Source organism: Octopus bimaculoides, chromosome 13 (assembly GCF_001194135.2).
Source record: "Octopus bimaculoides isolate UCB-OBI-ISO-001 chromosome 13, ASM119413v2, whole genome shotgun sequence".
Classification (NCBI taxonomy): domain Eukaryota; kingdom Metazoa; phylum Mollusca; class Cephalopoda; order Octopoda; family Octopodidae; genus Octopus; species Octopus bimaculoides.
Window position 1 is genome coordinate 61,550,114 of NC_068993.1, and position 17,020 is coordinate 61,567,133.

Below are 17,020 nucleotides of genomic sequence, written 5' to 3' on the forward strand. Positions count from 1 at the left end.
TTGTACATGTACAATCATGATTTTAATTCAGTATTCATTCCAACTACCTGACAAATGGGAACGTGAAACTCTTGAGTAACAGTTCTGTGATAATTTTGCAGCTTTAATAAAAAGTATATATATATATATATATATATATATATATATATAAATAAAATTGTAGTGATGTGCAACTGTTTAGCTGAAAATTTACTTCTACAATTTATAGAAATAAAATAAAATTTTCTGCTATAGAATCTCTATTGTTTAAATATCCTCTATATCTTACACTGTTTCTCTTATTATTTCAGGATACTAGCTGACATAAGAATTATATCTTTACATCAGAAGCATCCTCAATATATATCATCTTTTAAAGGCAAAGGAATATATTATACAGAAGAAATATAACCATGCTTATATAAGTCTGGTGAATTATGGCGAAATGTTGCTTCTAAGATTATTAACATTTGTGTAATTCACTGGCTGGAATAAGTACAAAATAATTTTTCATTCTAAATAAATTTAGATAAATTTATAAAGGTCTTTGCAGTTAATTGATAGACATATAGCAGAAGGAATATTTGTTAGAAATAAATGATATAAAAGGAGAACAAGCAACATACTGTGGTGTGAGAAGAAAATGTTTTTAGTTCAATGAGTTGAAAGATTGAGTTTTTATCCTGAAGAAATGGCAAAAAACTTAGCAAAGTCTTCATATGAATGTGATATCTGTAAAAAGTCATTCACTACAAAAGGTCATCTTACTACTCATGTACGCATTCATACAGGAGAGAAACCATATCACTGTGATATCTGTGGTAAAGCATTCAATCAAAATGGTGAGTTAACTATTCATAAACGTGTTCATACAGGAGAGAAACCATATCATTGTGATATCTGTGGTCAGTCATTCGTTCGTAAAGATATTTTAACTACACACAGACGTATTCATACAGGAGAGAAACCATATAAATGTGATATGTGCTGTAAATCATTCTCTAAAAGTACTAACTTAACTGATCACAAACGCATTCATACTGGAGAAAAACCATACCAATGTGATTTCTGTGGTAAATCATTCAATCAAAATAACCAGTTAATTAAGCACAAACGCATTCATACAGGAGAGAAGCCTTATCACTGTGACATCTGTGACAAATCATTCTCTCGAAATGATGAATTAATTGCTCACAAACACATTCATACAGGTGAGAAACCATATCAGTGTGATACCTGTGGTAAATCATACCCTCGAAATAATCAGTTAACTACTCACAAGCGCACTCACACTGGAGAAAAACGGTTTCATTGCGATATTTGTGGTAAGGCATTCTCTCATAGTAATGTTTTAAAGGGACATAAACGCATTCATACTGGAGAAAAACCCTATCACTGTGATATCTGTGACAAATCATTCTCACGAAATGATGAATTAACTATTCACAAACACGTTCATACAGGAGAGAAACCATATCAGTGTGACATGTGTAGTAAGTCATACCGTCGCAAAAACCAGTTAACTGCTCACAGACGTATTCATACAGGAGACAATCCATTTCATTGTGACAACTGTGGTAGATCATTCTCTCACAGTAGTCGGTTAACTAAGCACAAATGTAATAGTGTAAGAGAAAAACTATATCAGCGTAATATTTGGTAAATCATTCTCTGAAACATGACAATTATTCACATCTGTATTCTTACATGAGAGAAAACACATCACTTTGTTATTTGTAGTATCTCATCGTACTATAATTAGATCTAATTATATTTAATATTCAACTGAACTGTATATATATATTTTTTATGTATTCTCGTATATTCTTGTTTTGTTATTTTTTTTATGCATTCCATCAGATGACTAATTTTATTTGTAATATGAAAAGTTGTATCTATGGTCCCTTCATGACTTTATTGTGGCACTAAATGTTAATTTGTCAATGTAGCATTAAACTTTAAATAAATGCAAGGTGTTTAGAGTAATTTTTGAATTATCCTTAATGGTGTTCTTTTGCCCATTGTATGCAGGTAAACATTGGTTGATGGGAGACAAGTCAGAGGCTGTCCTAGGAGAAGATATTTCCCATTTTCACCAGAACTTCTGAATAAAAAATATATATGTATATAAAAATAAAAATATATACTAAAAATGAAGAAAATATATACTAAAAATAAAATAAATATATACTAAAAATAAGATAAATATATATAGGAAAAAAAAAAAGCACACATGTCGAGCAGAGGTTGGCAATACCTGTGCTGAGTTTTAGGTCCAATGAGGCTTGCACAACACCTCATAAACCCTCTCCACTTTGTTGACATTATCCAGAGACAAGCCGGAGCAAGATGTCTGGTGCCAATATGAGTTGCAGGCTCAGGGATGTGGGAGCGCCGTGATCTCTAGCACAAACCAAAGATCCCCAAAATGTCCAATGCCATTCCCTGCATATTTGGTTTCATATCAGAGTGACCTTCTCCTAGAGACATGCTTCAACAAAAGCTGAGGGGTGCCTCACTCCCAGTGGTCTTTCAGCCCACCGGACACCATCCCGGAATTTCTGTGTACCCGTGCTATTGCTAGATAGCTGTTGAGCCTGCACTAGGTCCATCCGATCTTTCAGCAGGTCTTGTTTTTAATCCTGTTGGGATTCTAGCAACCCTCCTCACCAGGGTAGCCGAGTGGGGGTGCCAGTTTAGTCGTCGGCAACCCGACCATGCAACAGGTTGTACTGGATTACGTGTTACCAGTAGCACTTATGAGAGCCTCATATGTGACCTGACATATTTTTCCCCAATATTAATAATTTCAATAATCCTGAACATATACCAATGACTTTTGCATTATATCATAGGGATTAAACCAGTGGAAGACCTCAAATTAATTATGTGTGTGTGTGTATATATATATATTTATATATATATGTGCATCTATATATATGTATAATAAATAATATATATATATATATATATATATATATATATATATATATATATATATATATATATACATGCATATATGGATACAGGACATCACCAATGGTTCAAACAACATGAAATAAATAAACAAACGTGTTAAATACATAAACGAGAAAAAAAAATGGAAAACAGGACAAGTAAACACAGAGAAAGGACCCTTCATCAGTTGTCGGCTGTCTATCTACTTCTCATTTTGAGCATTGAACGACAATATGAGTCTTCAAAGACAGTTGCTCCCATAAGTACCAAAATAAAATTTGGTATTTATGGAGATTCAAAGTTGGGAATAAAAACAGGACAGTGGAGACATACAAGGAAACCGAATGAAAACAAACATGGTGGGTCGTTAGACCAGAACGAGAGAAAAATAGTGAACACTGTAAGAAACATTTTTTTGAAGAGTGAATAGATAGAAGAGAGAGGAAGAAAATGTCTGCACTTTTGAACGTCTGTGCAGAAAAGAAAGATGGACACATGAGGAAAAGATGGATGTTAAATGATGATGATGATGTTTAGTAAATTCACTTTTTTGAGGCAATGATTTATAATAGATATCATAGCTGCAATGATGGCTGTGTGGTAAAATGTTTACCTCTCACCCACATGGTTCTGGGTTCAGTCCTATGTGACATCTTAGGCAAGTGTCTTCTACTCTAACCTTGGCCAGACCAAAGCCTTGTGAATGGATTTGATAGAAGGAAACTGAAAGAAACCTGTTGTGTCTGAGTGTGCATGTGTTTGAGTCTTCGTGTCTTGACATCATGTGATAGTTGTAAACGAGTGTCACCGTCATACAAGCAGTGTCATTCATTTCCAATAGTCTGCATGAGAACATGTCTAACCATGAGGAAATAACACCTAGCTTGGAAACAGGTAAGGGTTAGTGAGAGGAAGGGCATCTGCCTTAAATAAACCCTGTGCAACCCATATGCAAGCATGTAAAGAGGACTTGACCAATCACAAACATATCCATATGGGGATATCCACATCATTGTAATCCTAACCCTCATTTAAAGTCACAGATTTTTTTCTAAGACATTACCCTTAGGATTCAGTTTTGTGTGTGTGTGTGTGTATTTATACATGATAGAATATAGTTTTAAATTTCAGACTGAACAGTATGATGTGACGGAAATTCGGCTGCTATTTCTAGCAGGTTGTGCTAGTACATAATGGAGCCATTGCTGCAACGTAATTGTTTAGCCCCGGAAACGACCCGATCAAACAGAATTATGATTTTCTTTTCATGTCGTGGCTAAGCTGCATTGGTTGATTTCAATCAATACACAACACCAGTTATAGTCAAGCTGTTACCGAATTAACTACGAAACTGCGGTTAACAATAAATCTCTAAATATGTCCAAATGTCCTTCTTTGTTTTGTTGCTTCTCTCTTGTGTCCACCGTTGCCAATTCCTCGGAGGAACTTCAGTGTTGTTAATCGAATTTATCGACGAAAAACGAAAGGAAAAGAAGTGAGTATTCTCAAGGCAAAGTTTTAAAATATTTCATTGGTATATTTCAAAGGCATATATAATTAGGGGCAGCTTTTCTTTTTTAGTATCGTTGTATTTCATACAAAAGAAATTACGATTCTATGAAATTCTATCCGAAAACTTCAGTTTTTCTTAATTCTGCTTCTCTTCTTCTTCTTGTGTCCGTTTCCTTCCCCATGGCAGCTATTCAGAAACTATTTAGTTTTCAGCATTTCATTTTCTTTCTGTTCCTTTTTTTATATATTCCCTCCTACATCACTACATTTCTTGCCCGTCCATAGTAACATTAAGTTCGGCGAATAGAACTCCTATTTACTCCTTTTACACATTTCAAGCATGGTCATTTTCCCGACGGGGATGTGGTCCCGTCTTCTTTTCTACTTACTAATACTTCACTCGATGGAGTTCTGGGCGGAGCTGAAGAATACGTACACCACCCGTTTTCGGCGTAACAAAAACCCTAACCCTAACCAACGTGTGTATTCTTTACTTTCGCCGAGTTCTGATCGAAGTACATCATCTAATCCGTCATAACTCCTATTTTTTGAATTTTCAGAATAACTTAGCGAATTTGTGTTCTACACACTGGACATCGTACGATTATGCAAATAAAAAAATATATATAATTTTCCTCCCCCACCAATCCTAAAACTTCCTCTCTTTTTTTCCAGTTTAAAAAAGAAAAACATCAGTTTTAAACCACGGACAATCCGAATCTACCATTTGTTTTTAACTAGTTCCTTTGATTTAAGGGAGATTTAGCTGTTGTTTCTAGCACATCTCACAACCTTCCTCGTTTATTTGTCACTTTGACGTATTTATGCTTTTCGATATTTTTCTCCCTGTAAACACATTTAATGGAATGATGATGTGGAAGTAACACACAGGTTTTGTTTAGCTTAAGGGTGGTCCATTGCCGGGATTTAAGCAAAAACAAAAAAAAAAATTTTTTATACCCCCCACCCAGCCTGCACCAAGCGAGTGTGTGTGGTGTAAGAAAAAACATTTACTCAGATAGAACTATGCTATTAAAATATATTATTTTTTTACATAATTTTTTAAAATCATTGTCCCAGTTTCAAGTTTTCCAATACTGGTATGATCAATATGGATTAAGTCTAATTTGAGCATCTGTAAGGATGGTTGGGGGTGAAATGATTTTAATCAAAAAATTTTTTTTACATAATCATACAAGATAGAATTTGCAAAGCACAAATTTGCAAAAATTTTCTGAAAATATAAAAAACTAGAAAAGTAATGATTGGTTTATGTGATGTGTTCCAATCCAGAATCGATAAGAAACATCCCCCTCTCCCTACACACACTATCGGCTTCTCAGTTGGCATCTGCCAAATCCACTCAGGGTTTCGGTTGATCTTGGGCTGTAGCAGAAAACACTTACCCAAGGTGCCACACAGTGGAACTAAACCAAGAATCTTGTAGTTAGGAAGTAAACTTCCTACCACACAGCCATGCCTACACCTTAGTGGAGGAATTCAGATGTTCAAGTAAAAGAAATTAAATTTCTGCTATAGAATCTTTGCACTTAAAATAATTGTCCTCTCCATCTTATTCTCTTTTTTATTATTATTTCAGGATACTTGCTGACGTTGACATTAAAATATATTTACATCAGAAGAATCTGCAACATTTATCATCTTTTAAAGACAAAGGAATATGTTATACAGAAGAAATATCACCATGCTTACATAAATTTGGTGAATTGTGGTGAAAGGTTTCTTCTGGGTGAAAATATTAGCAACACTTTCTGTAATTCACTGTCTGGAATAAGTACAAAATAATTTTGCATTCTAAATAGACTTTAGATAAACTGATAAAGAACTTTGCTGCATTTTTAGATATTTTGGTTAAAGATCATGGTTGATAGAAATACAGCAGAAGGAATATTTGTTATGAATACATTATAAAAAAAGGAAAATGAGAAGCATATGCATATATTCTGGTAAGAGAAGCAAATTTTTGGTTAAATGAATTAAAAGATTGATTTTTCTTTCATTCTGAAGAGATGGCAAAAGATTTTGGAAAGTCTTCTTATGAATGTGATATCTGTGAAAAATCATTCACGACAAAGAGTTATCTAACTGTTCACAAACGTCTTCATACCGGAGAAAAACCATATCTCTGTGAAACTTGTGGTAAAACGTTCTCTCGGAATGATAAGTTAAATGTTCACAAATGCATTAAGAGAAGAGAGAAGCAATATAATTTTTCTTTTACTAAAGAGATGACAAAAATGTTAGAAAACTCATCCTATGAATGTTGTATCTGTAAAAAGTTATTCACTACAAAAGGTCATCTTACTACTCATGTACGCATTCATACAGGAGAGAAACCATATCACTGTGATATCTGTGGTAAAGCATTCTCTCGAACTGATGAATTAACTACTCACAAACGTGTTCATACAGGAGAGAAACCATATGAATGTGATATCTGTGGTCAATCATTCACTCGTAAAGATATTTTAACTACACACAGACGTATTCATACAGGAGAGAAACCATATAAGTGTGATATGTGCAGTAAATCATTTGCTAAAAGTACTAACTTAACTGATCACAAACGCATTCATACTGGAGAAAAACCATACCATTGTGATTTCTGTGGTAGATCATTCAATCAAAATAACCAGTTAATTAAGCACAAACGTATTCATACTGGAGAAAAGCCATTTCACTGTAATATCTGTGGTGAGTCATTCTCTCGAAATGATAAGTTAAATGTTCACAAACGCTCTCATACAGGAGAGAAACCATATCAGTGTGATATCTGTGGTAAATCATTCCCTCAAAATAGTGGCTTGACTAGACACAAACGTATTCATACTGGAGAAAAGCCATTTCATTGTGATATTTGTGGTAAATCATTCCCTCGAAGTAACGCCTTAACTGCACACACACGTACTCATACTGGAGAAAAACCATATCATTGTGATATTTGTGGTAAAGCATTTTCTCAAAGTCCTGCTGTAACTGTGCACAAACGCATTCATACTGGTGAAAACCCATATCATTGTGATATCTGTGGTAAGGCATTTTCTCAAAGCCCTGCTGTAGTTGTACACAGACGTATTCATACTGGGGAAAACCCATATTATTGTGATATTTGTGACAAATCATTTCCTCAAAGAAATTCCTTGATTGATCACAAACGTATTCATACTGAAGAAAATCTATTCCATTGTTGATGTCTGTGGTAAAGCATTCATTCGAAATATGAATTTGAGGGAACATAAACATTTACTGGAGAAAACCCACATTGTGATATATGTGGAAAGTAATTATCTCAAAATCATCAATTAAGTCAGCACAAGTGTATTGGTACATTAAAAAAAAAGCCCAAAAAGCCAAAACATACCACTAATATTTGTGGTAACCCTTTCTCATCCTCATGACTTAACCATGATGTGTATTCTTACCTGAGAGAAACTGCTCATGAAACTTTTGTTAACCATTTTCTCTGAAAAGTGCTTTAACAATAAGTATGTATTCATACCAGAGTATTGACCCTAAATAAAGGTTTCAAATTTTATCACAAAGGCAGCAATTTTGGGGGAAGGGATGAGTCAATTACATCGACCCCATTGTTCAACTAGTACTTATTTTATCGATCCCTAAAGGATGAAAGGCAAAGTCGACCTCAGCAGAATTTGAACTCAGAATGTAGCAATAAATGAAATACTACTCAGCATTTCGTCTGGCATGCTAATAATTCTACCAGGTTGCTGCCTTAGTTGACCCTAAATAATCAGGAATAAATGAGTCATATAATAGAATATTTTCTCATACTTTAATAGGACATAAGTATTCCTTAAATATATATAAATATACCTGGATGTACATATATCCTATGTACACTTTTTCAGGTACATTATGTTGATTGTTTTCAAATTTTTATTGTTATCCCATCAAGGGACTAGTTTTGTTGTTGGTGACATTTTTATTTTTATTTATGGTGTGGTTCCTTCTTAACTTTATGCTGAAACTTACATGCTCATGGGTGTAAGCTTTGAATTATCATCGTCAACGTTTTTATGTCCATTGTCCAATCCATGCCAATATGGAAAACAGGCATGAAATGATTATGAAGATGTAAGTGCTGGAGTGAGTTGGACCACATTTTCTCAAACATTTCATCATTTCAATTGTAAATTTCAAATTTCAGAGTTCTGACTGCACCAATCATCATCATCATCATTTAACGTCCGCTTTCCATGCTGGCATGAGTTGGATGGCTTGAGTGAGGACTGGCAAGCCTGGAGGTTGCACCAGGCTCCAATCTGATCTGGCAAGGTTTCTACAGCTAGATGCCATTCCTAACACCAACCACTCCAAGAGTGTAGTGGGTGCTTTTTACGTGCCACTGGCACAGGAGCCACTCAGGTGAATGGTGCTTCTTATGTGCCATCGGCATGGGAACCAGTCAGGCTTGTGGATATTCATAACAATTTGAAATCTAAATAAAGTTGGTTTGCTCTTATATTCTTCTTCTTTTATTTTATATTTGGAACATCTAACCAAGTCTTGTACTCACTTCAGTTATAAATTACGCATAGAATTCACTGATTTGATCAATGTATGATGAAAGTTTCCCACATTTTCTAATCTGATTTTCACCAACTGTTTACTTCTAACCTATATAATTTATTCACACTATTTGACCCTAGATATTATTTACTGTTATGAGGAAGTGAATTTATGTCAAGAACAATTAACATGGCAATACAAAAATTTCACTGATTATTTGCTTTTGCAATCAACTTGCAGGTGCAAGAGCTACCTGTTGAAAGCTCTGCATCCTGATGCTAGTAAGCTTATGGAGTCATCAGGAGAGAATAAGTGATTTGCTGGAAATCTTATTTGTTGCTTTTGGGAATGCTGTGCCGCATCTTCAGCAAGTGTCTTCCACTATAGCCCTAGGCCCACTAAAGTCCTGTTAGTGGATTTGGTAGATGAAAACTGAGAGAAACCGGTCATATCTGTATGTGTGTATGTATATGTTTATATATATTTATGATGACTTTCTATTTTATTCAAGGTAGGCACTGCCTACCTTGCCTACCTAGGTGGCACGTCCCTGGTATGTATGTATGTATATACACGTGTTGTACAAACGTTTCTCACTATAATCCAATGACGAACAGATGTCTCTCTCTATGGTGACCTGATTTGTCATTTCATCTACTGAAAGTCTTATGACGATAGAAGAGTGGCAACATCTGCTGACGTAAACAGTCCGAAGTGTACGGGAAGTTACACCTATCGTATGTCACCTGTGCTTCAAGCCTGGTAGACCTGCAACAGGACTAAACATTCAACTGACAGGTCATGGATGGGAAGTCAGAAATGCCATCGATAACGAAGAAGCACATGGCGGAGCAATCACCGTGTGTGTGTATCGACCATCATCATCATCATCGCCATCATCATTTGATGTCTGTTTTCCAGTAAAACAGTAACAATAAAGTTTATGCTGGCATATTCCCACGGGTGCTTTCCTGACTTTCTTTCACTAGTCATTTCGCGGATTCTGGTCAGTGAACTCCAACCTTGCGTTTTGAATCTAACTAAATTTCCTGTAACATTATTCCTCTGCCAAAAGTTGGCTATAAATCAACAAATGAAAGGCGGATAGAAAATTGGGGAGAAAAAAAGAGAAACGAAAGTAAAGTTCCTTCCCGAATCACGTATACTCATGGGGCCCAGTTTCCATGGCGTATATATTTCCCGCCTGGATGGGACGCCGGTCCGTCGCGGGAATAATTCATTTTTGCCAGCTGAGTGGACTAGAACAATGCGAAATGCAGTGTTTTGCTCAAGAACACAACGCGTTGCCCAGTCCAGGAATCGAAACCACAATCTTACGATCATGAGTCCAACACTCTAACCACCAAGCCACGCGCCACCACTGGATAGATTTGTCTCTTCGAAAATTTGCATCCTAATCAAAGAGTTTTTTTGTTTCTTTTACATAACGTGATGGTCAGTGTAAGCATGTAATGGGCTAGAAAAGAAAATTTGACTATTGTTTTGTGCAGGAATATGTATAACGGACATGTATGTGTCTATCTTTGAGTCGGAAAAGTCAAATTGCGTATACGTGTAAGTAAATTTTCAAGTGAATTTGAATATTAAGAACAAAATCACATGCTCAATATTCGAACTGTATAATGAAGTATAAATGCTTCTGGTGATATATATGTGTTACTAGTTGTTTGTGAGCGAAGTGAAAAGCAAGGTGAACCTGACAATATAGATATGTATTGGTTGATAAGCGCCTAGCAAAAGAGGTGGCGGTGTGTGTGTGTGTGTGTTAGTAGTCTGGGTGAAGTAAGTTATTGTAACAAGGAGCAGAGTCTGCTACTGTTGTGTGATATGTAAAGGTTGTCTTGGAAAGTTAGGCTAAAAAAAAAACAGTTTTAATCCAAACTAGGAGCGGCATTTGGTTAGCTATGTCAGGAACGCGAGCTTAATGTTTAAAATTCATAAGAACATAACCGTTGATATAGTGAAAGCACACATAGAATAAAGTAAATGTATAAGGATATATGTTTGTATGTAAGTGTTTCTTTAACTCTGTTCAAGCCTATAAGGAATAAAACCGGAGTATTTCGCAACGAAAAGCATAGTACCATGCAAAGCGAAAACTCAATTGACTTGAAAGGTGGTAATATGGCGAAGGGATTGAAATAAAATGCCATGTAGACGTGTGAGAAGCGATTGAGAGATGCATAGCACTGCACCAGATGCGAATGAGATTTGTGCAATGTGACGCCGTTTGAAAGTGAGATTTGAGGAAAGCAAAGATAACGCGAGGTTTCATACAAATGTATGTTGAGATGTGAAATGAAAAAATGACATTAATATCATGCAAGGTACTCGTGGTGACACATGTTTCCCACGAAAGCAAAGCTGAATGCAAGAGCGAGAACTGCAGACTACAAACAGTAGTGACTTTTATGTATTTTGCATACCTGTCAATTAGTATGCCAATGTGTGGGCAAAGAAAAAAAGATCTAATACCAAAAAAACAACAACAAAAAAACAAAACAAAAAGAAAACCCACACAAGAAATAAAGGAATGCCGCTTTCTGCATTTGTTAAACAGGTAGAGAAATATTGAAAACAGTGAAAAGTTGCAATGTTTAATAAGAATTCGAAACGAAAAAGATTGTTTCAACGCCAAGGAAAATTAACGAAATGAGAAAACAAAAAAACAAAAACAAAAAAAAGACATTTTTCTTTGACGCGATGGAGACAAGGTCGACGATATTCAGCTCTGAAAAGAAAGCCGATTCTCCATCTTTCAGCGTCCGTTCTTTTAAGAATTGGTGAAAACAGTTATGTGAGATGATACTTTTATCGATGACGATACGATGATGTTCGAGTTTTTAAGTGATGCATGCTTGATAAAGTATCACTACAGAACATTTTCGGTTATGGTGTGCTGTAAATAAAATCACTCTTAGAATATGATGGAACTGAGCACCAATGTTTATTGTAGCTCTGGCAATGATGAATAATAGAGGGAAAGCAAAGTGTCAACTGTGGAATATTTCTCGGATATCTAAATGTAGCGTAAAATCTGTCGCAAGACGTCTTAACAAAATAGTTGTTCTTGCGTCGTCGGTCAACATTTTTCAAAAGCAAGATTAATGTATGTTGTACTGGTTAAAGATGTTTTTGAATACATTTTCTGTCTGTTAATATTTCATCTAGAACTTAATGGCACCGGAATAAACGTTCAATGAATCACAACAATAGAGAATGTAAGTACAGTTAATATATATCTCTATATATTTCGCAACGCAATAAAGCAATAATGTAGCCGGATAGTGTATCTTGTCATTTTACAGCGTATCTGTAACATTATGTATGCGTAGGCGCAGCCACGGGTTTGTGGTTTAGAGGTTCGCTATGCAATGGTGTGATTTCGGGTTCGGTCCCTCTGTGCGGCACCTATGACAAGCGTCGTCTATTACAGCTCCAGACCGAACAATGCTTTGTCATGGATTTGGTAGACGTAAACTGTGCAAGCTCGTCATATATGTGTGTGTGTGTGTGTCTGGCACCCCAACTGCTTGACAACTGGTGGTGGTTAGTTTACGTTCCCATAACGGTTTAGTCAAAAAATCCGAGTAAGTACCATACTTAAAAAATAAAGATAAAAACGAATACCTAAGTATTGGGAACGATTTGTTCAATTAAAACTCTCAAAGGCGGTGCTCCAGCATGGCTGCAAACCAATGACTGTAACAAATAAAAAGAGCAAAGAGAAAGATAAGCGAAAGGGTTTTTACTGTAGTGTGTGTACGAGTGAAAACGTATGCTTTCGCCCTTGAAACCCTTGAAGCCATTGGTAGGTTGTTTTCTGGTTAACACAATCATTTTTGCCTCAAAATGTTTACTGTCTACATAGGGGTTTTTCTCAATGTCAGTCATCAAATTGTTTACTGGCTTGCCTTTTTTTTTTTTACCTGTTGCTTTGACGTTTTTAGTCTCCTTGGTAACGATTTCTTCTTGTTGAAGCCCTGAAAGTAGCCACAGATAGACAAGCATGCATAAATAGACGCGCATATGGTTGTCTATATGTGGCTCACACATATACACATAGACGACTATGACATGCGTGCACGCACACGCATGCACACAGTCAGATATACGCACACATATCGACACACAAACAGTAATCTCTCGACTATCGCGATTACTACGTTCCAAAAACCACCCCGCGAGAGGTGAAAATCTGCGAAGTAGAAACAGTTCTCTACTGTATATTTTTTTTTATTGTCTTTATAATTTGCATATATTTATTTTATTATAAATGCAAAACAACACCACGGAAGAATCGACGTCAGCTTAAATAATAAACCGCGATAAGTGAACCGCGATATGGCGAGGGGTTACTGTACATACAAGCAGTCACGCACGCGCATAGGTGTGCTGTATGTTACATAATTGAAAACTGATTAAACCACATCAAGGCCATTCACTGCAGCAATGGGAAGCGGTGTTACGATATACTTGATGTATTCTGACAGCTGGATTGATAACGTCTGCATGGCTTATTACATTCTGGAGCAGGACATATTGGTAAATATTATTTTGTTGTCAGTGGAACCCGGGTTCTTTTTTCTTTTTTTTCTTTCTTAAATGAAGAGAAACTAATCAAAAAATGTATGGTGTTGATGAAAACAAACATACTCACGGGTCAGCAGATCTTTAACTACACACACACACACACGCGCGCACATACACACGCCCCCCCCCCCCGCGCGCATGATATGATCTAATTGTTTTCTTTGACACAAACACCAACTTTATTTATGTGATGTAATTCGGCATCATTTATGTATTGCTTATTGATAATAATAATAATAATAATAATAATTATAATAATAATAATCCTTTCTACTAAAGTCACAAGGTTTGAAATTTTGCGAGACGGAACCAATCGATTACATCGATCGCAATGCTTGAATAATTCCTATTTTATCGGCTCCGAAAGCATGAAAGGCAAGGTACACTTCGGCGGGATTTGAACTCAGAGCATAAAGATAGACGAAATACCGCTAAGCATTTTACCCGGCGTGCTAACAAGTCTGTCAGCTCGCTGCCTTTTTTATTATTATTATTATTATTATTATTATTATTATTATTATTGTTATTGTTGTTGTTGTTGTTGTTGTTGTTGTTATAATAATAATAATAATAATAATAATAATAATAATAATAATTAATTCGTTTTATTGGCCACAAGGGCTAATATCAATTAAAAACATATAAGTACAAAGACAGGACGAAGGTTACAAAAGGTTTTGTCCGAAAAGGTAGGAAAGTTCGTCTAAACAGAGGAAGAAAACGGAGAAAGATATAATAAATAAATAGATAAATAAATAGATAAATAAATAAGTAGAACTCCCAAAGGGGGAGGCGCTTCGAAAAAGGAAAGGTTACACGTGGAAAAACCCATAAAATAATAATAATAATAATAATAATGTGAATCCCTTGTTGAAACATTTTTCTTTATATCCCAGGAGGATCATTATGCCAATAATAAACACACGCACTAGTACAGCTTCACTTTACTGTTGCCCAATTGGTTACTTATTTAACTAAACTAGTCGATTGCTTTGTTTAATCACTCGGTTAATTTGTCAGCGGAAAGACTGACAAACACCTGGCTGGTTGATTAACCAAATGATTAAACAAGCTGTCAAGATCGACGGATTTCCAGTTCTGAATTCTAGTATCATTACAATTTGGACATTTCAAAATAAAATTCAGATATTTTAAAATAATTATGAGAAAAAATATATCTTTATAATTATTGTTTACTAACCTGAATAAGAACAACAGTAACCCGGACAACGCCGAGTCATTCAGCTAGTTTTAAATAAACTAATTTACATGAGTAATTTTATTAATATGGTTGCTGTTTTGTCTCTTTCAAATATTTTCTTACAGGAGAACAGAATTGGGGATTTCAAGGCAAAATTAAGGCAAACTCTCTTTTTAACATGGATGAAACTCAAGAATCTGAAGTAAAAACAATAAAAGAAGAAATTACACGTAAATAATTATTTTTAATATAACCGGATCCTGATTAAGATGTGAAATTTTACTGACTTATAAATATATTTTTTTAAATACAGGCGCAGGAGTGGCTGTGTGGTAAGTAGCTTGCTTACCAACCACATGGTTCCGGGTTCAGTCCCACTGCGTGGCACCTTGGGCAAGTGATCTTCTACAATAGCCTCGGGCCGACCAAAGCCTTGTGAGTGGATTTAGTAGACGGAAACTGAAAAGAAGCCCGTCGTATATATATATATATATATATATATATATATATATATATATATATATATATATATATATGTGTGTGTGTGTGTGTGTGTGTGTGTGTCCAACATCGCTTTACAACCGATGCTGGTGTGTTTACGTCACCGTTACTTAGCGGTTCGGTAAACGAGACCGATAGAATAAGTATTAGGCCTACAAAGAATAAGTTCTGGGGTCGATTTGCTCGACTAAAGACGGTGCTCCAGCATGACCGCAGTCAAAATAACTGAAACAAGTAAAAGAATAAAATGTTCTAGTTATATTAACAAGGTGTATTTTGTTTTCAAATATTTCTCAGACGTTTAGCTTAGTGTTTCAACCTGCTGCTCAATTCTATCAATACCATAATTTATTATCTGATTTACATCTCATCTGAAGAATATTCTGAAGAGTATTCAACGTAATTTAATTGAGTTCCAAATGCTGATTACCGCACATACTTTTGTAGGTACATGTTTTACTGTAACAAATATTAAATGAATTCTTATCATTTTGACTTGTGTTGCAATTTATATTCAGCCAGAAACATGATGTTTAATTTTAGTTCAAATTTAAAGAAAACAAAAGATGAAGAGAGATAAGAAAACAACAAAGAGGTGTATTAGTTTGACGCTCAGGAAGAAAGGAAAAGTATTTGTCGTTTCGAGCCGACGTTCTTCGACAGAAAGGGATGAGAGGGGGAAAAAAATAGGGAGAGAACGAAAAATCGGAGACAGAAAAAATGTGTAGGGATTAACGGTTTAACATGATGGAATAACTGGAATTCATCTTCCATATTTCAGCTTTTTCACAGCGGGATATCACACAACTAATAGAAAAATGTGGCTTTGGACCTTTCCAATGCTGGTTCTACACTTTTTTGTTTGCGACAAGGCTTTTTACAGTGATGAGTGCAATGAGTTTAGCATTTATTACTGCAAATGTTCCTTTCGTGTGCTATCCTCCAAATTATGATACTTCAGCAATTCCTGCAGCTTTTACAGAGAATGAATATCTACAACTGTTTCAACCTGAAGACGATCACTGTTCTCTGTATAACAACACTTTAACTGAAATATTTCGTTCAACGTCAACTGTCAATTTATCGAAAATACCATGTTCTTATGGACGGAAATTTCTAACAGAGAATTTTTCTACAGTTGTAAGCGAGGTGAGTCAAAGAATGAAGCAATTACTGTAAAACAAGAGGTAATGTCACGTTATTTCATCGTTGCTACTGACCGTCTGTATATTGCAGGTACGTTACCAGCGAAACCGTTATTTTCCAATGACTTATTACGCTTACATAATCGGGAAAAGCATGATTATTTCATAAGAAATCATATTTCTGATACACAGAGCAAATACATGAATCAATTCTACATCTATCTATCTATCTATCTATCTATCTATCTATCTATCTATGTCTGTCGGTCGCTGTCTCTCTCTCTCTCTCTCTCTCTCTCTCTCTCTCTCTCTCTCTCTCTGCATGCGCGCGTGTATGTCTCTAAAGCATACATATATACAGACATGCATATATGCATTTACTTTCACCACAACTTTCTCTCACTGTTTCTGTTGTACCTGTATTTCAAAGGGTCAGTCTTGTCACACTGTGTGTCACGCAGAATCTCCCCGAGAACTACGTTAAAGGTACACTTGTCTGTGGAGTGCTCAGCCACTTGTCCGTTAATTTCACGAGCTGGCTGTTCCGTTGATCGGATCA

The 17,020-nt window shown here is 35.6% G+C and overlaps 3 protein-coding genes across 8 annotated transcripts in view; all 3 read left to right on the plus strand.

Annotated features, from left to right (window-relative positions):
• The window catches only part of LOC106880864 (zinc finger protein 239), a 3,890-nt gene extending 1,925 nt beyond the window's left edge, over positions 1–1,965 (plus strand). Inside the window, exon 2 of the mRNA XM_014931013.2 lies at positions 291–1,965. Coding sequence (XP_014786499.1) covers positions 671–1,642 — 972 coding nt within the window. The 5' untranslated portion in view covers positions 291–670 and the 3' untranslated portion in view covers positions 1,643–1,965. The remainder of the gene's footprint in view (positions 1–290) is intronic.
• A 2,352-nt stretch (positions 1,966–4,317) lies between these two features.
• The window catches only part of LOC106880866 (organic cation transporter protein), a 21,437-nt gene continuing 8,734 nt past the window's right edge, over positions 4,318–17,020 (plus strand). For 2 of the 6 annotated variants that reach the window (XM_052972532.1, XM_052972534.1), the window contains exons 1-4: positions 4,318–4,432; positions 6,050–6,416; positions 14,941–15,045; positions 16,098–16,465. In XM_052972532.1, the coding sequence (XP_052828492.1) occupies positions 6,392–6,416; positions 14,941–15,045; positions 16,098–16,465 (498 nt within the window). In that variant the 5' untranslated portion in view covers positions 4,318–4,432; positions 6,050–6,391. Of the gene's footprint in view, positions 4,433–6,049; positions 6,417–10,089; positions 10,576–10,635; positions 12,243–13,414; positions 13,567–14,940; positions 15,046–16,097; positions 16,466–17,020 lie in introns of those variants that run through there. The other 4 variants (XM_052972533.1, XM_014931017.2, XM_014931016.2 and 1 more) reach the window with 4 other exon arrangements.
• LOC106880853 (zinc finger protein 239) lies at positions 6,423–8,953 on the plus strand. The gene has a single exon (XM_052972535.1). It carries the CDS (start codon positions 6,480–6,482, stop codon positions 7,659–7,661), a length of 1,182 nt encoding a protein of 393 aa, XP_052828495.1. The 5' UTR covers positions 6,423–6,479; the 3' UTR covers positions 7,662–8,953.

Excerpts from the sequence above, each read along its gene's own strand:
- LOC106880853 (XM_052972535.1), top strand. The coding sequence starts at position 6,480 with ATGGCAAAAGATTTTGGAAAGTCTTCTTATGAATGTGATATCTGTGAA.